At 38.7% G+C, this 20,467-nt stretch overlaps 1 protein-coding gene across 1 annotated transcript; it reads left to right on the top strand.

Moving 5' to 3' along the window:
• Nucleotides 1-2,528: 2,528 nt before the first annotated feature.
• Nucleotides 2,529-12,590, top strand: LIN7C (lin-7 homolog C, crumbs cell polarity complex component). The gene is made up of 5 exons (XM_032641338.1): nucleotides 2,529-2,591; nucleotides 6,152-6,270; nucleotides 6,530-6,601; nucleotides 8,354-8,563; nucleotides 9,159-12,590. Exons 1-5 carry the CDS (start codon nucleotides 2,555-2,557, stop codon nucleotides 9,312-9,314), a joined length of 594 nt encoding a protein of 197 aa, XP_032497229.1. The 5' UTR covers nucleotides 2,529-2,554; the 3' UTR covers nucleotides 9,315-12,590.
• The last annotated feature ends 7,877 nt before the right edge of the window (nucleotides 12,591-20,467 follow it).

Below are 20,467 nucleotides of genomic sequence, written 5' to 3'. Positions count from 1 at the left end.
TGAATATAAATGGGTTCTTAATTAATTGAATCATATTTGCCCTGCTCAGAAGTAGCTCCTAATACTTTTTCTTCCTTACCAATGCTTCAAATAATTAATGATTTGTCATGTTCTGAGTCCCAATCCTTAGAATATGACTTTTCATTCTTTTATTCCCTCTGCAAACTTTGAGGATCTTCTAATTATCCCTGGAATTGTGAAATTTCATGATTATTATGTGTATTAAAAAATTACCAAGGATAGGGAAAGAATCATTCAAAAGGAACAAAGCAAACAATCCACAATCCCAGTTCATAAGAATAGTTCCTATTCCTGCCAATCAGAGTAGAACCACATAGTTCATGGGGCATGAGGTAGAGAACTTAGAAGGGTATTTCCTCCGTGGTGGGACACAATTAGCCCTTCACAAAAGACTGAACTGGTTCCACTTAACAGAGCTTAAAATCAAGCCTCAAAAAACAAAATTATTTTCAAGTGTTCTGTCTGCATTTCAAAACAAATCTCAAAAAATATTTATTAGGAATACAAAAATATCCAGCACCCAAAAAAGTAAATTTCACAATGCTTAGCCTTATTTAGTTAGTTAGTTACCAATCATGCAAGAAGCAGGGAACTATGAGCCACAATGAAGAGAAACATCAATCAATAGAAGCAGTGCCAGAAATAGCACAGATGATAGACTTAGTAGACAAAGACATTAAAATTGTCATTATAATCTTATTCTATATGTCCAGGAAGCTAGAGGAAAGATTGAGCATGTTAAGTGAGAACACGGAAAATGTAGAAACACCCCCACACACACCCCTAAATCAAACTGCTGGAGATAAAAATGACAATATCTGAGATGAAAAATGAACTAGATGGGATTAAGAGAATATTAGAGGTTGCAAAAAGGAAACCGAGAAAAGCTTGAAAAACCAAAACGAACAGAGCATCAGTGAGCTATAGACGATGGCAGGCAGAGGAATATATGTGTAAGTGGAGTTATCAAAGGAGAGGAGCTGGAGGATGGAGGAAAAGAAAATAACTTGAAGAAACAGCTGCAATGTCTGCGTATGTCTTTCTCCACGTGGTATTATTCTCAGTGCCTAGCAAGGTGCCTGGAAGACATTAAGCGTTTAATAAACATTTCTTGAATATCTGTGGCAACAAATGACAACAATGAATAAGAGCTAAGTACATGAATGCTTTTGCAGGATATAAGGGCCATTAGGGGCCAAAGAAGGGGAAGAGGATGGAGAAAGGGAAGCTTAGTAGAAGTGGCATGTCTTCTGCAGCCCTGGAAGATGGGTTCAGTTTGAGGATGTATACAGCTTGGAGAGCCAGAGGAAATGCGGAAGGGCATTCCACATAAAAACGACATAAATGAAGACTTGGAAGCAAGAGAAACATGGTTTTGAATAGTCTGCCTCTGTTGGAGTGGTTATTGCATTGGAGGGATAATGAGAAATGAGGTTAGATAGATGAGTTAGGCTCAGAGTATGCAAGGCTTTAGAAAGAGGAAACAAGAGGAGAAGCCATTGAAAGTTTTTGTACAGAAACCTTTGATGATGGGATCAGGGTTCAAGGGGGAAAAGAGAGTATAATGGTGGCATTCGGATGGATTAGAAGAAAACATTATAGTTGAATGGAAAGGGTGGATCTGGGGCAACCAGGAGGTTAAAACAATCCTGTCATGAAGTGTTGAAAAGTTGTTTGTCAGCATAGACTAGCGCTCAAATAAATGTTAGTGGAATCTGAATACTGGGCAAATTAATATTTCACTTAAACTAAGGTCTAAAACTTTTCCTGGTTCATGAATTTCAAAAGTGGCCCTAAGAATCTATAATGTATTAAGAATATTATTTGCTTCCCAATATTTCATTTACATAAGATTTTGGATCAGCTTTTTTAAATTGTTGCTTTGGGGTGCACCAAAGTGCCTTATTTTCTCGCTCACCCAGGTATGTTTCATGCTTTTTGCACTTTCCATCCTTATTCACAAACAGATTTCTAGGGAAGATTCATGCCTTGGATTGTTAATTAAAGCAATGCAGCCACAAATGGAGACTTTATATTTCATTTACACACCTGTCATCGAATCTCATTGTTTAAGAATGTAAAGAACTCGGAGACAGGACTCTGTCGGACAGAGGGGGAAACTGAGGCCGAAAGAGGATAAGTGAGCAGTCCAGGCTCACAGAGCCACGAATGGTCAAGGTGGAACAAGAATCCAGACTCTCCCACGTGGAGCCAAGAGTTCCCAAGAGAGTGGGATAAGGCTTGAATCCCCACGCAGGGTGCAAAAGCCAGGAAAGGGACTCTTTTCAATCGTAGTTGGCCGGGGGATTTGCGAACTTTACGACCGCTGCAGCTGCAGCACAAGGCCGAACTCGGAAGCCCGGCACACAGATACCCTCTACTCTAGAGACGGTCACGACGCTCGGAAACACCGCTTCCGTTCTCGCGATACTGGCCGGCCCCTGTTCCGGGCTCCCGGCTCCCGCTAGGCCCCTCCCCTCCACCTCAGCCCCTGTGTCGTCATTTCCTGTGGGTCTACAAGCAAAGGGAGAAGATGGCGGCGCTGGGGGAACCTGTGCGACTGGAGAGGGGTGAGTGGGGCCGAGGCAGGGACCGACGTGGGCGGAGGGGGTTGGGGAGTGCCTTATCCCCGGGGGGCGTGGGGCAGCCAAGCTCCGAGACCCGGAACCAGGTTGTCCCTCGCGCTGGCGCCGGTGGCCGCCGACGTTGCTGCGCCCGGCCCCGGGGAGGCCGCTTGCTGTTCCTGACTGATCCTCAGACCCGTCCTGTGTTCACACGAACCGTTCGGGAGCACAGCACAGTTCACCACCACCACAGCCCAGTTCACCATCACCTGTCTGCATTCGCGGACACAACGCTGCACACGCTCTCCCTGGGTGGGCACGGCAGACGCAGCGTTCAGAGATGTGTCAAGCTGAGCAAACAACACACGCCCAGTTCGGACAGGCTACACACACTGCCCGGTGTTGGTGCGTGCACAACCCAGTGTCCCCGCCTTCACCCACACAGCCCAGACACACAGCGCGTTCCCACAGAACGTTCCCGCGTCCCCTTATTTGTGCCCAAAACGCATCATTACTTCCACCACAACCTCACTTGTATTCGTATTGGGGGTATTTCCTGGCTGTGGTGCCCCTCCCGGGTACGGAGAAGGTGCTTTAAAAACAATCCTACTGAGGTGGTCTGGGGAAGAAGGTTACATAACTAGGCGGAATCGTGATAGATTGTAAAATACTTGAAAGTGCAGCCTTATTCCTTCTTTACAAATTCTACGATTGCTAACTGGCTGGTGGCTTGCTTTTTAGAGCAGGCTGTCAAGGAAAATAAAACCCGTTCTGCTGAGTAATTAGAAACGGAAAAGCCAGTGGAGGTACAAAGCTATGAGCCTTAAAGGGTCCTGTTGCAGATTTTCAGCATTCCGCTCTTCCCCAAATGCTTTATTTCAAATAATTTCAAGCATACTTTTGACACACCAGTATTAGAAGTCATCGGTAAGAGTCAAAAAGTACAAACTAAACATTTGGCGTACTAGTAGTAAACAAAGTATAGGATGGAGATTGAAAATATCTTGCAAATATTAGCATTTGCATTTACACTCTGAATATTAACTTTTGCTCTAAGAAAGGAATACATTTTTAGAATTGTATGTGGAGTCTTTCCTCATGCCTTCACACAAACCAGTGCACGCTTAACATTGTTTATCCCTTATGGTGTTCACTATTTGTAAGTCTCTTTACAAGTGATGTTGTTTTTCTCCAGCCCACCAGACCATTAATTAAAGTATCATTTTTGACAGAGGAGTAGCTACTCTGGGAAGACGTGCTAAGTTAGGCCTAAGACTGTGACATCTTCTCCCTGAACACAATGACACTGTGCTTTGTAGATGGGAACAAATTTGTTTGGTGTTAACAGGAGTAGGTGTTTTTCTTTGAAAGCCAGGTGTAGGATTCTAACATGTTGGCGGTCTTTTGTATTTTTTTTTTTTTTTGGTCTTTTGTATTTTTAAGTGCAGTACAAAATATGAAACTTCACCTCTGGTGTTTAGTTTTGGTAGTCATGGCTTTGTTTTCTCCTATTTAAGAGTTCATTTTAGTTCCACAGTAGTTCCACAGCTCAGAACCTTAGTAGGATGAACTGCCAGTGGATGCCATTTAGCAGAATAAGAAAGTCAGATTACATCAACTCTGATTCTTAATACTTAGCATTCTGTTTAACAGACTTTATTAAGAAACTCTTCCAGCAACCCTACAGTATAAAAATAGTGCATATGATCAAGATCCTGAATGCCTTCAAAGTCGTCAAAACAAGATTCAGTGGAACCCCTTTGAGCACATACTGGGTACAGTGTAGGTTCAGTAAAGAGTATTTTACTTTTTCAGTTTTTTGTTAATTGGAAATTTTTATAGAGCTTACATATTGTAATTTTGTAAGTCAGAATATTTGATGAACCAGCACTCCTCATTCACCAGCCATTCTGGTGGTGCGAGATCAGAATGGGGAAAGTCTTTTTCCATTGCATTGAATTAACAGCAGTTTAAGCTTTTATTACCTGAAATTGAAGAATCTACTTCTTTCTTCACTACAATTTATTCCTAGGTTTCCAAATGCAAACACGTACGAATTCTATAAAGAAAAAAGTTCCAGTCCTTCAGTATAATATAAAATTCAGAACTTCTTCCATTTAAGACAAAAGGAGGCAAGGAATTTAGAATAATAGGTACTCTAGCCCCCTGTGGTACAAAAAAAGTTAAAAACAAAAATCCAAGGGAGATAGTCAGTGTTGGAACATGACTGAATCTTGTAAAATTTCTTAATTCATAAAATACTTACCCTCACACTTCCCAATGAGAACTGCCTAACATGCTTAATGTATTTGTAAAGATGTGTAGAATCCCTTGTTTCTTATGATTAATTGGTCCTGACGTAACATAACATTTATGCTCGCTATATGCCAGACCCTTACCGTGTATTTTTTTAGTCTTCAGGTAATTCTTATAAAGGAGATACTGCTATTTCCATTTTACAGTGGAAAACAGACACAGGGAGGTTAAGTAACTTGCCCAAGATCACACAGCTGTTACTGAGACCAGATTCACAGTGTTTTAATTAAGACAAGCTCAGTCAAATACGTGTTTAGAAAATACAAAACAATTTAGAATAATAGGTACTCTAGCCCCCTGTGGTACAAAAAAGTTAAAAACAAAACTCCAACGAGAATTAGACAGTGTTGGAACTGACTGAATCTTTTAAAATTTCTTAATTTCTAAAATACTTACGCTCACACTTCCCAATGAGAATTGCCTAACATGGTTAATGTATCTGTATAGATGTGTAGAATCCCATACACTGTGTATCCCAAATACACTGTTAATGATCCTAAGTTGAAAACAGACCAGTTAATTTGACTCACTTCTATCATTGTTTTAAATGTGTTCCTGCGAGTAACTGCACCTATTATTGAAGAGTTTTCCTATCTACATACTTACTACGTTTCCTTTTGGGAAATAAACAGTGATTTCACTAGCACACTGTTTTATACTGTTCAGTGCTTTGGTTGCTAATGATGGTAGGTAAATTTTTATTGACTAAATAGCTTCTGATAATACTGTCAGCTTTTCTGAAGCAGTACAGTGTTCATGTGTCTATGACATTTGAGCTCCAGTCCTTTCCTGTGACATTTAGTACTTTATATTTGATTTTCCTGTGTCTCTCAAAGATGCTGTTTTCCAGATTTTATGCTGGTGCAACATCAATATTCCTAATCCACAGTAAAATTTAACATTCTTCTCAGACTTTACATTCCCATTCTCCATACATGAACACACACACAAACACACCACACACAAGTTCATACTCATGCTTTTTTTCTCTGTGTTATACGTATTTCTTGTTAGTCGTTAAGGAATGAATCCTAAATGCTGCGCTGTTACACAAGCATTTAGAGAGTATTCTGGGACTTCCCTGGCAGTCCAGTGGTTAAGACTCCAAGCTTCCACTGCAGGGGGCACGGGTTCGGTTCCTGGATGGGGAACTGAGAGCCTGCATGTTGCGTGGCATGGCCAAAAAAGAAATAAATATTAGAGAATATTTTGAGAAAATTATCTATCAGTATGTGTTTGTTTAACTATAGATATTTGTAGAGCAATTGAATTGTTGGAAAAACTGCAAAGGAGTGGAGAGGTACCACCACAGAAACTGCAGGCTTTACAAAGAGTCCTTCAAAGTGAATTCTGCAATGCTGTAAGAGAGGTGAGTAAATGGTATTAAAATTTACTAAAAATTTGAGTTAATTAGGGTAAGATAATATTCTGAAATTTGGGTTCAGAGTTTCTTAAAAACGTGAACTTTAGAACTTGCCTCTCTTGTTTTTGGAATTTCTAATAGAAAAACATTTTACAAAGATGCATAACTTTGTCTAAAATTTTAACACATTCAGTAACTTCACAAAGAGCTCAAACATGGTATATTCTGAGATTTAAAATCTCAATAATAACTTCGGGTTTTGCAGGTATATGAACATGTGTACGAGACTGTGGACATCAGTAGCAGTCCTGAAGTGAGAGCTAATGCGACTGCAAAGGTACATTTTTTCATTTATTAAAAGGGAGAGGATTCTTCATAAATTAAAGGTTTAAAATGTGCAATTATTAGATTCACGATAGGCTTATTTTGAAAACTAACAGTATCTTTCAAGGTACACTAAACTTCTCAATTCCTGAGAAATAGGACTTTTTAAATTGGTTTTACAAAAGATATTTCATGCAGTTTAGATGATGCATTAAAAATATACTTGCACACAAATAATACATAGTTGCTATATGTAATGTATATATCATTATTTAAATATCAAAATTCTGAGGTATGAATTATTAGCCTCACTTTATTGGTGGGGAAGTATCAGATTAGGTTACTTACCTCAAACCACACCAATAGTTAATGGTAGATCTGGGGTACTCCCCCCAAGTTGCCCTTCACTTTCTCCTTAACCTTAACTCTGCAAATAGGAGGTTACCTCTTCAGAGCTGCAGGTGGTAGGTTTTATGTGCTTTTCTCTGCCAGTATTTTCCTCAGATAATTCAAGCATTGACCTCAGTGTCCATCATATGTGGTTAGAATAAGTTAATATCGGCAGTAGGTGACTTGAACTAGTCATTAATAGGTAATTTTTCATTGATAGTTACTGGTTCACAAAAGGCAGTATTGGATTCTCTGTTGAGTACAAACACTTAAACATGTGGATATTATTTGACAGAGTAGGAAAAAAACGATTAAAACTTGGGTTTAATTGCTGACTTTCACAACTTCCTGAATTTCTGAGCCTCAGTTCCATTATCTGTAAAATGAGGCCTCTTTCAGAGCTTAGAATGTGGTGGTATTCAACAAATCTTGATTTTCTTTCTCTCTTCCTTCCTATGTTTGCTCACGTACCCTGATCCAACACACAAAAAAATAGTACCAGATTACTTAATTATCTTTAAAAGCAAAATGAAACCCAGAATCTCAACTCTGTTAGAATTAGTCTAGATTAGTCTAAATTTGAAAGTTTTAAAGATGTGGCTCTGTTTCACAATTCACATTGACTCTGTGTACCCCTCTTTTTTTCAATATTGAGTTATTTCTTGATGAGTTAGTATACAGTGCAAATAGTACAGCCGCCAGAATGACTGCATTACAAGGACAGCTGCCTCTGTACAGGTTGCGTAGGTGGGCTGCGCCCTGCCCAGAAGCCCCTGGAGGGGCCAGGCTTCCCAGCCCCCAGAGCTCAGGGCTGCTGGCATGTGAGGGGAGGGGTTCCCCTCTTTAGGGTGCACATTGTTCATCTTCCTAGCAAGCCTGCTTGCCAAGCACTGCACAGAACTTCTGGGCACTGAAAGGCCTAGGAGTGGCCTGAACGACCTTAACGCTTCCTGCATAATCCCAGGGTAGGCTTTTCACTCATTCTCCTTAAAACACCATCTGCTTAGCTTACCTTCACTGTCAGTGCATTTGTGGGCATTCAGACATTAAAAATATTTACTTCAAAAGTGGTATTTAAAAAGGGACAAAAGAATGAAGTGAACAGGGGCTTCACTGGTGGCACAGTGGTTGAGAGTCCGCCTGCCGATGCAGGGGACACGGGTTCGTGCCCAGGTCCGGGAAGATCCCACATGCCGCGGAGCAGCTGGGCCCGTGAGCCATGGCCGCTGAGCCTGCGCGTCCGGAGCCTGTACTCCACAACGGGAGAGGCCACAGCGGTGAGAGGCCTGCATACCGCAAAAAAAAAAAAACAAAAAAAAAAAGAATGAAGTGAACAAATGTCCTATTTTTTTAAGTACGTAAAATTTTCTTTCAGGCTACTGTTGCTGCATTTGCTGCCAGTGAAGGACATTCTCATCCTCGAGTTGTTGAGCTCCCAAAAACAGAAGAAGGCCTTGGATTCAATATTATGGGAGGCAAAGAACAAAACTCTCCAATCTATATATCCCGAATAATTCCAGGTGGAATTGCTGATAGACACGGGGGTCTCAAGCGAGGAGATCAACTCCTTTCTGTTAATGGAGTGGTAGGGATGCATTTTATTTCTGCTTGTAGCAATGTGTTGTGACCACTTGGGGGTGTACTTGAGTTATAGAAACAGAAGATGTAGGGAAAAACCAAAGAAGCTTTGTAGTTTAGAAATCCCTTGGGGGAATCTTAGGCACTACTATTTAGTAGAGTGATACTTTTGAAGCACTTTGTGTGTGTTTTGCTTCTTTCCAATGTAAATTAGCAATGCTTAGTGTGATTTTTATGAAGTAACTAAGCTCCTTAGTAGTTAAGGCAATACATTAAATTAAAAGTCTACCCTCAATTTAGTCTTATAGAATGGCAATTGCCTGATGTACTTCTAACCTAGTGAAATAATAGGGCATGTAGATTGATATGCTAATTATTTGGAACCTAAAGAGCCAGTTCCTAAACTACAAACAGAATATGATTTAGCAGAGGATTTTACACTGATTAAAATGATAAAGCAGGATTATTTCCTAGGTTTATAGTTTGAAATATAACATTAAAAATTTTTTACTTGTGTATATTTTAAACATTTTTCATTTTGAGTTACTTACAAAACCTAGATATTAATTGTGTTTATGTCTGTGTGGTTTTTCTTTTCCTAGAGCGTTGAAGGAGAACATCATGAAAAAGCTGTAGAACTGCTGAAAGCAGCTCAAGGAAAGGTTAAATTAGTAGTACGGTACACACCCAAGGTCTTGGAAGAAATGGAGTCACGCTTTGAAAAAATGAGATCAGCAAAGCGCAGGCAACAGACCTAAAACTTTATACTCCATTTTGCTTTTAGATAGAGAAGTTTTACTTGTGACCTACTGATGGCTGCAATGCCAATGATTGTAAAAAAAAAAAAAAAAAAAAAACACTTCCCATGAAATCCTCCTTGCCATTTTATAAATGCCTATTTTAACATCATTTATGGTTCCAGAGATGCATACACTTTTTTCTGACAAGAAAAAGTAAAAAGGTGATGAGGGCAATTCCGTCCTGCTGTTTTTACAGGCCTTTTTCAACAAACGCAGATTTTGTCATAAAGTTGTTATAGATTTTTAAAAATGCTTTTTTAATATTAAAATGTACTTTTACATTCTTAACCTTTTTTTAGGGAAAAAAAGTTTTCTTTATTTGGCTGCTTATTTAAAAATAACAGTTCTCCATTCTTTTCTTTGCTTTTTTTTTCACCTGTAACATTTCTTTATGGTTTTCCAAGAAATTAAACATAACAGTCTCAGCTACAGCAGTTTATTACACTATCAATGTTAACATTGATGCGTTTTGTATTTGGAACACACACATAATATATATTATCAATGGTAAATTATAACTCAGCACAGTGGAAGTTTTTTACTTTTATTTAAACATAATATATAATGAATATTCATTTATACTGATTTATAAAAGTTTTTAAACACTGATACAATCATTGCTAAAATATGTATTCTTTCATAATATTTGAGTAGTGAGGCAAGAGAATGTAATTTGATTGTTAGCAATACTGATAACATCTTTCTATTTATAGTCAACAATATATCATAAATTACAAATGCAAAAAGAGGTTTAGGTTTCATCTTTTGCAGATTTTTTTAATGCTATTCATTTTTATTTAAATATATTTCTTATATTTTCATCGTTCCATTTCTAGAGATGAGCCAGTTAATTTGTGGTGGGAAATAGCAAAGAAGAAAAAGTAATACCTTTAACCTCACTAGGCTCAAGAGTTACACACTCTTAAGTAGCTCAATTTAAAGACTTGATATTAAATAGGAAAAAGATAGAAGGGTATATTTAAGATATATAGAAATCATGAGGTGATACATTCATAAGAATCTGCAGACGCTTTGTCAAAATGAGTAAGAACTCATTCACTAGTTGGATTTAGAGATGTGATCTTTATGATTCAGCTATAATGATGGGAATTCTGAGATACTTTGATTTGTCCACTGGATGTCACTGTTTTACTGAAAGGCAGCTATTAGTGGTTGATGGTGACTGAGGTCTTTTTAAAGGCAGAAATTAAAGAGGTAAGGTTCATTTTGAGACACAACTTACAGGAACATTTGTCAGGCTTTTAAAAATTCTAAGTGACAGGTGCTAGAAAGAAAATAATGGATTGAAATACATAAAGAATTTAGAATAATTATCAACCCTGTGTAAAGAGTGGGCATTTTGTGACATTCCTTCAGGAAGAATAGAAATGTGTATCTTTTTCTGCATGTTTGTGAGCACTGTGAGTCTTAAAAGATTATTCCAGTTTCCAATGATTTTCAGAATAAAAGTCAGCATTGTTATTTATCTTTTAGGTATTGAACACTGGATTGCATGGTTAAATGTGTCTTTAGTCCGCTACAAAATGTGCTTGTTATTGATAGGATCATGTTATTAAATTGTATATTTCCAAATTAATTGATGTTTTAAAAATGTTGAGACCAAAGTAGTGTAGAAGAGTTACGGACTTAATTTAATTGTAAAATAATTAGAGGTATTTGTTGTAGAGCTTTATATATTAAAGAGCGGTATCGGTGCATATAAAAACAGTAATATTATTGTTATGCTTGTATTCTTGCATTACATGGTAACTAAACCCTGAAGAAATCTTAGTATTACTACAGCTGCAGTAGCTTTTAAGGGTGTGTCAACATTTCATTATAAATTATAGCTTCCTGGTTCAGTATCTCAGCTGTTTCAGAACTTTCAGCCAAGTTAAACCTTTCTTGGTGTTGAAACTTAGTAAGTTGAGTAAGCTATTTTTTGTTTCTTCTAGAGTAATCCACAATCTGTTCTTTGTGTGGGTTGGCACTTATTTGTAATTCTTAAAATATGGATAGCTTAAAAGAGCCAAATACAGTAGTTTTGCTTGCTCCCGTTGAGCATGAGTAGCAGTAGTTTATTTTCTTTAATGCAGTTTTCATAGCATATCCCAGAATTTTAAATCCTGACCATAGAAAAATGCAGCCATTCAGTGGCAGAGATGTACGATAGTGGTCTAGTATAGTGAGGAAATGAAGGCAATTTTCATCTTATAAATGTATGATTCATGAACATAACTAGGTACACAGTAAGTATATAGTAGGTCTTTGATTTGTAAATTATAAATATAAATTATCTTCCCTTCCCAATTTCCATTTATTTTCTTGGTATTTCAAAATGAGTTGACTCAGTGATTCTCAGCCTTAGCTGCGCATTAGAATACCCTGCAGGCCTTTAAAAAATAATGACACTTGAGTCCCATCTGATACCAACTCAATCAGAATCTCTGAGGTGGGGCCAGATGTTTAGTTTTTCAGAGCTTTCCAGCTGGTTCTAAAGGACACTGAGGGTTGAGAACCACTTGTTTTCCCCTTTATAAAATGCTCTAAGTACACTTTTGGAAGTATCAGAATAATTCAGTTTACAGCTACTACTAAATAGCTGCAAATGTAATGATTGGTACAATTTCTTAGTAATTTCTTTAGGAAATAAAGGTACTTGGCATTCCTTATTTGGGAAGTAACTACAGCCTCCCTTTTTCTTTCTTTTTTTTTAAGTAAAATCTATCAGTAGTTTAAATGTAAACTTTTAATGTCTGTCATCTTTCTGCCCCCTTTCCCTTTAAAACTTTCAAAAAGAAATGTTTATTTGAGAAGCATATTTAAAAGTTACAGATGAGAAATATTTTCATTGATAATTATGTGCTATCTTCATATGGCCACTTTATCCATTAGTGTAACACTAGGTTATAGTGGCCTAGTTCTTTGGGGTTTGATAATTCAGATGTGTTTTTTAAAAAACAAAACAAAACATTGTCTTCCTCTTCTAAATTTTTGAAAGTTACTTTGCTCAAGTACTTTGGCTCAATACTTTGTTTACAATACAAATGGATATTATAGCATTTAATAGAAGAAATGGCTATGGATTATCTGAAAAGAATGTCAGCATGACTTGATGTAGACTTAAAAGAATATATGTTGTGAGTATTTTATTATGTGGAATGATCATTGAAATATTAAGGACTCTAGTAATTGTATTTCCTGAATAAATGTATGTTTATGAATTTTCTAACATATATTTTTGTTGTTTCTCTACTGACAATCTGGTTTATAGTTTTTATTGTCCAAAATGTTACTAACAGTGTTTCTTCAAAGGTTGTTGTAGTTGTATAATGATGAAATAGTGGAAAAGCCCAAATTGCTTCCACATTAACTTTCAAGAACTTCCAAACTGATTTGTATCTGGACATAGTTTTTAAAAACGTTAGTAAACAGTATGCTTCTACTTTTAAGTTTGAAGTAAAGGAATATAATAGCCAAAATGGATTTAACGCTTTTTCAGTGGATGGCTTCATTTATCAATTTAATTCTGATTCAAAGGCTTATTTAAAATTAATTTGTATTATATTCTTGTTCTTTGGATTTGAAAAATTTTGATGCAAACTACACAATGTGCTTCTGAAAGAAATGTATAAAATAACTTTTAAATGAGGTAAAAGCATACTCTGGTGGTTACTGGAATGAAACTTCACATTCCCATATTTTGCTTTGCCTTTCGTAAAACGTAAACTACAGAAAAGATTTTCTTGTATTATTTTAAGAGAGGCTGTCTGGCATGTGATTGAGAGCACAGAATCTGGAGCCTGACTGTCCTGATTTGAATCCTAGATTCACTGTGACTGTGTAATCTTACACAAGTTACCTCTCTCTGCCTTAGTTCCTTCATCTGTCGTGTGTAGTAAGGATGCCTATACGTGTCATAGGATCTGTAAATCCCTTAGAAAGGTGCCTGCATAGTAAGTGCTGTTTGTTTGTGTTTGCTCTTATTTTCTAGTATAATAGCTTCAGGACCTTATTAGCTAAAGCAAGACATTGTGGCCAAATAATTAAAATTAGCAAGTTCTTATTTTTGATGCCTAGAAAACATAACCAACCTTTAAATTATGCTTGAAAATAAGAAATAAGATTCATAGGAATTTTCAGATTTCACTCTGATCAAATAAACTCCTGGAATTCTAAAAGTAGTGGAGTTTGAGGGATGTAGGGTTGAGGTCGCATTCAGAATGAAAATCATGAGAAAATAAGTCTCAGTAAGGGACTTGTTCAATCAGAAAAGCAATTTGTGGGGAGGATATGTCCTAGAGACAGTGGATTGCTGGAATGGGCTTCAGACAATACAAGGCATAATTCACCATAGTGAATTTTTTAAAGGCATAAAATTATACAAGCAACCAGGGGTACAACGAAATATATTGTTAGCCCTCAGTTTCTTCAAAATTTCAGTAAACCAGAATACCCATTCTCTAAATCTTTAAATTCTAGTTTTGTTATATTCATTATTATTGATTATTCTGGTTTTAATATGAAAAGTTTTGTACATGTATTTCTTTAGTGGCAGTTTTTTGTACATTTATTTCTTTGGTGGCAGAAAGCCTGCGTGAAATCTTTAGGACTCACTTTATATACAGAGCAAAAGTAAATTCATGTAGAGCCCATTTGTCAACTTTATTTTGATTTAAACTTCTTTAAAAAAAAAGGACAAGCACTTCACACCAACAGCAAGTTATGTGTAAGAGCTCTCCTAATTCTCATCAGCTACAGAAGCATATTTTGGACACAGTCAAGATTTGGTCCTTTTAAAACGTTTTCTTTAGGAGAGAAAGCTTGGAAGAATTCTAATTTGTTAGTCTCTCCAGAGTTGTTCTAAACAATTGGATTAAAAACTTTAGCCGTTGGCTGCAGATAAGGTCCCTTTACATGGCAGTTACTGCATTTCATCAGAGAGTAACAAAAACCCAAACGTTTAATTTTGTTTTTGTTTTTTATTTGGCAAAGAAGTGCAATCTGAAAGCATGAAATAGCCAAGGGAAAATTTTTATTTCTGATATCTCTTACTTGACGTACGTTGAACCCAGAGTTGAGGTGCTAAATTTTGACTTTGTGTTTTAAGGTATTGTGGGTTGAATTGTGTGTTGTCTCCCCCACCCCCAAAAGATATGTTGGAGTCTTAACCCCTCAGAATGTGACTTCATTTGGAGATAGGGTCTTTAGAGATGATAAAGTGAGATGATTAGGGTGGGCCTACTCTAGTATGGCTGCTGTCCTTATAAAAAAGGACACACACGCACAGGGAGAACACCATGGGAAGATGAAGGCAGAGATTGGGGTGATAGTTCTACAAGCCAAGAAATGTCAAAGATTAACAGCAAACCACCAGAAACAAGGAGAGGCATGAACAGATTCTCTCCCTCAGCCCTCAGAAGGAACCAGGCCTATGGACACCTTGATCTGGGACTTCGAGCCTCCAAAACTGGAACGTTAAATTTCTTCAAGCCACCCAGTTTGTGGTACTTCACTATGGCAGCCCTAGAAAACAAATGCATAAGAATCCATGTTCTGGTGGCATCACTATTGAAAATGGGTGCTGAAGCAAAATTAAGTGTGGCTCCTCCTTTGTGCAATAAAAGGGTCTCAGTAGAAATGGTTTTGGTTAAGAAACGATGGAGTCCTGGCCTCTGGGGATGAGGGGAGGGGTTCTTTGCTGTGGTTGAAATGCTTATAACACCCATGCATCTGTGTAATTGAGCAGTGCCTCCAATGGCTTCCTGGGCTTATCAGCCCCTCAGAACTTAGCTTTTTCTTTTTAGCTGCCAGTTACTGAATTAGCTGTATCGTTCTCAACTCAAGGACTTTCCAGGAGTTGGCAGTGGCAGAATATTCAGCACTGAGGAGAGGCGTTTCTGCAGCAGCCCTTGCTCTGATGGGAACATGAGCGTTTGTCTCTGGCCATTTCACCCTGTAAAGGTTTGTACTGGCACCTTGTGCGTGCCTGATGCAAAGCAGTAATTCAGCCACAACTGATTGTGCTGTTCCCTCCTTAAAACTTCCCCTTGTGCTTAGGATAAAATCCAGATCCCTTGCCGTGATTTAAAAGGTTCTGCATAATCCGTTCCCTACTTCCTCTCAAGCCTCGTCTCATCCTAGTGCCCCATTTGCTCTACTCCACTCCAAATCCCCCTCACTGGAAGGCTTGCCCTCTGGTTCTTCCCCTGGGTGGCTGCTCATTCAGGTGTAAGCTGGAGTCACCACCTCTGTTAAGCCTCCATCTGTTCCATCTAAAGGTAGGTTCCTCTATTAATATGGCAACACCTTGTTTCCTTGTTTGTATTACGTGCTTAATTGTGCCTTTCCCATTAGAATTTTTAAGTTCTAATCACAGCAAGAAGGATCCCAACTTTTGTTCACATTTGTTCCCCCATCGCCTAGCACAGTATGGTGACTTGTTATATATATCCTGTTGAATTGGCTTTTCATAATTCCACAGGTAGATCAAGAACTTACATTGGAACCATATAAAAACAATAACGATGGTGTACACCAAGATAGGGGCACATAACTTTCACAGAATCAGAGAAACCAAACAGTTTTTCCAGAATCACACTGTTAGTGATTAACACAGCCAAGATTAAATCTCAAATTTATTTTCAAAACCCATACTTTTCCACCAGTGCCACACTGCACTTTTAACTAGTATTTTCCTCTTTTTTTTCTTTTCTGGCCATGCCATGTGACATGAGGAATCTTAGTTCCCCAACCAGGGATTGAACCTGTGCCCCCTGCAGTGGAAGCATGGAGTCTTAACCACTGCACCACCAGGGAAGTCCCATCCTCTCATTCATTTCTTAAAAAACGTATTGTAGTTGATTTATTGTACAATGTTCATTTCTGCTGTACAGCAAAGTGATTCAGTTCTACACATTGTTCTTCATATTCTTTTCCATTATGGTTTATCACAGGATATGTAGAGTTCCCTGTGCTATACAGTAGATCTTGTTGTTTATCCATGCTATATATAATAGTTTTTTTGTTTTGCTTTGGTTTGGTTTGGTTTTTCTGGCCACGCCATGCAGCTTGCAAGATCTTAGTTCCCCAACCAGGGATTGAACCCAGGACTACGGCAGTGAAAACGCTGAGTCACAACCGCTGGACCGCCAGGGAATTCCCAGTAGTTTTTTTCTTTTTTTAATTGAAGTATAGTTGAAGTACAATGTTGTGTTAGTTTCAGGTGTACAGCAAAGTGATTCAGTTATACATACATACGTATCTTTTTTTCCTCATGTCTTAGCTTTCTCAGTGATTTGGGTGGGTTTTTGTTTATTTGGCTGCTCTGGGTTTTAGTTGCAGCATGTGGGATCTTCGTTGTGGCATGCGGGATCTTTAGTTGTGGCATGTGGGATCTTTAGTTGTGGCATGCGGGATCTTTAGTTGCAGCACGCAGCATCTTTTTTTTAGTTGCGGCATGTGGAATCTAGTCCCCTGACCAGGGATCGAACCCCGACCCCCTACATTGGAAGTGCAGAGTCTTAACCACTGGACCACCAGGGGAGTCTAGGTGTTTTTGGTTTAGATGTTTTCTTTTTTGAGCTAGAGTCCTGTGTCACACATGCGCAAAAGCAGGAGAGTCAGAGGAATAAGAAAACAATGTACTTTTAGGTGGTGATGAGTGTTAGGAAGTCCAGCAGGGTAAGAAGGCTGAGAGCCAAAGAGAAAATAAGACTCAGGGACATTAAATCACTTGTCAAGGTTCACAATCAGTGATGCTACAGTCCCTTCACATTCTGGGCTGTTTGAGATGGGCTCGGGGACACGGGCCTACCATATCTGAGCAGCTAGCTTTGTGATTTTCTTTGGAGCCTCCATACAGCACCAACTGCACATCCCATAATGCTTACAGTGACAGTACTTTTTTTTTTTTTTTTTTTGCGGTACGCAGGCCTCTCACTGTTGTGGCCTCTCCCGTCGCGGAGCACAGGCTCCGGACGCGCAGGCTCAGCAGTCACGGCTCACGGGCCCAGCCGCTCCGCGGCATGTGGGATCCTCCCGGACCTGGGCACGAACCCGCGTCGCCTGCATCGGCAGGCGGACTCCCAACCACTGCGCCACCAGGGAAGCCCCTAGCACTATCTTTCAAGGCTTTACTCTGTGCTGATGATCCCTTTCTATTAGTTGTCCTTACCATTTATTTCCACTGGCTCCCCACCCCAGCTGGAATACTAATCTAAGCACCTCACCATGACCCCCTAGCCCTGTATGGCCAGCCTCTGCAGCCTTCCTCACACTCTTTCCCCTCTCTAGTCCCACTCGTCCCCTTTCTCCAACATGACAGGCCTTACACTTGCTGTTCCCTCAGCCTGAAATCTCCTTCACCCTCTGCTGATAGGTATTTGTCTATTTTGTCAGCCCACTCCCCCTTCAAGATCATAAACTTCTTGAGGACAGGCAGCCCTCTGTTTTGTTTCCTGCCATGTACCCAGAGCTGAGAACAATGCCTGGCACATGGCAGACGATCCATACTTGTTGAGAGAACGATATGAAAGAACACAATGATGCTATTTTAGAGAGAGAGGACAGGAAAGGCCTCTCTGAGGAGATGACATTTGAACAGAAACCTGAATGGTATGAATTGAAGAAGTCATCTATGTGACTATCTGGGGAGTTGGGGTGTGGACAGGGCCCAATAAATAGTTTCTCTTCCCCACTATGTTTCTGAATATGGCAGGAAATAAATGAGTTGGCAGATGGGGACCAAAATACCACCTTTATTATTTATTCATTCATACTCCGAGTATTTATTGATTATCTACTCTGTGCCAGTCACGTTTTAGAGGGTAGGGGTGCAGTAGAGAACAGAAACGAAGCCCTTGCCCCCTGGAGCTCACTTTCTGTTAAAGACGGGTCAGGCATGCATACCTTAGGCTTAAGAAGAAAACGTGCTTCCTCAAATCAGCCATATTGACCCTCTTCATCTGGACCATGACTGAGTTCTCATCATCTCCATTCCTCAGGGGCAGAGCTTGCTCACTCCCTAGACCCCATCCCTAGAAGGGCAGAGGTGAGACAGAAATGCCTCTTCCTTCTTCCCAGATTTACCAATCTCCCACGGTGTGAGTGCTTCTAAGGGGGGAAGTAGTTAGGAGTAGCAACTGAGATGGAAGTTAAAACCTAGAAATTGTGGTGTCCTTGTAGCCCGATAAAAATGTAAACATGTAAATAATTTCGTAAACAGAGTGGCTGGAAATAAAACAAATTTTTAAACCACCACTTAAACAATTCTTAAAATTTGCAAATATTGGCAGAATTGGAATTTTTAAATCTAAATGTGTCATTTTATAATATGAACATTTTTCTTTTAAAGCTGATTAAGGAAGGAGTCAATAACACGCACACACCCCCTTTTATCCCCACCTTCTTCTTTTAACTAGAACCTCACAGATTTCTTAAACTGTATATAACCTTTTTCTCCTACCTTTTTATATTTTACCACCAGGTGGCACTAAAGTGCTGTTGATTCTACTTTAGAATTTTCTAGTAGTTCTTGCTAATTAAAGATCAGGCCTAAGTTTTAAAATGTACCCAATCTTTTCTTTAAAGCCCCAAATTAATATTTCAATGTATTTTATGAAGTTCAAACCTTTGTAAAAGTGGAAAGAAAACTTTCCAAACACATTCTAAAAGAAAACAAAACAAACCTATATAAATTACCAAATTACAAGAATATCTACCATTCAGTATATAGGTTTTGGGGAGGGAGGAGAGGATGACTGATTTAGTATTGTTTGGGCCCTTCTACTAAGTATGAACAACTTAAGTTGACTGGAAATTATTTTTGTCTTTACATCTTTCAGTTATCTTCACCCAAATTCAAACTGGATGTTTGATCAAGAGAAAAGTCGTTTCAGAGGGGACATGGTAAGTTCCCTTAAATAAATCAAAAACTGAGGTACTGGGATTAACTGGCTTTCTATGACACTAAATTTGTTTTTTTTTTTAAATGTTCTCTTTTCCATGAAAATTAAAAATACATATTAAACCAAGTATAGGGTGGAAAGAGCAACTGACCTAGATATTATCTCCAGTTCTGCCAGTGACTCAGTATGTTGCCTTTGGTAATTTAGTTATTCTCTGTGGGTCTGATTTCTCTCTGGTAAATGAGGTTTAACCTATGATCTCCAAAGTTCCTTCTGTTTCTGAGGATTTCAAAAGTATCAAGAAGAAAGTTTGGCACAGCATAAGACAGAACTTTCTAACAGCCAGAACTGCCACTACCAATGGGAGTGTGAATGAGCTGACGGTAGCTGTATCCAAAAGAAGCAGAGATGCCATTGAACATTCTTAAGACTTAGGCAGGTGATTGAACAAGCCTTAAGGTCCTTTTTAAGCCTAAATTTCTTAATTCTGTAAGTTAAATTGAATTGTAAGCTGCCTGACAGGAGAGACTCCAAATCATACCTTATATTCAGAGGCTGACAACAAAATGCACCTCTCAGATCTCTGACTGTAGGGAGATTAACTGACCAACAATCCTGCTGATTACATCAGAATCAGGAACTTTTTAAATATGGAGAATCCCAGGCCCTATTTCAGACCTACTGTGTCAGAATCAATGGAGGTGGAATTTCTATGTTTAAAATCTTCTCCAATGACTTCCCTCGTGGTCCAGCAGTTGAGACTCCTTGCTCCCAATGCAGGGAGCCTGGGTTTGCTCCCTGGTCAGGGAACTAGATCCCACATGCCGCAACTAAGAGCCTGTGTGCCACAACTAAAGGAAGATCCAGCATGCCACAGCTGAGACCTGGCACAGCCAAATAAATAAATAAATATTAAAAAAAAAAATCTTTTCCAAGTGATTTACCTGTGGACTGACCTGCATAAATCTAAACTGTTCAGTCCCCAACAGAGTAAGTTGTGAGGCCTAGGTGCATGGTAACTATTCCTTGAAGAAAAAAATCCCCCCCAAAAAATGTTGAAAAGCTTGACAAGTTTGTGTTATTTTGGAATAAAAGGAGAAACTGGCAAAGTTACTATAATGTGTTTCCCTAATATCTCAAGGTCCTCCATTTTCTCTTTCATATTGAATTTTTTTAAAACTTTCCTCATAATGTTCTATGAAC

The sequence above is a fragment of the Phocoena sinus genome, chromosome 8, assembly GCF_008692025.1.
Source record: "Phocoena sinus isolate mPhoSin1 chromosome 8, mPhoSin1.pri, whole genome shotgun sequence".
NCBI lineage: Eukaryota > Metazoa > Chordata > Mammalia > Artiodactyla > Phocoenidae > Phocoena > Phocoena sinus.
Note: the sequence above shows the minus strand (reverse complement) of the source record. Positions and strands in the feature narration are given on the sequence as shown.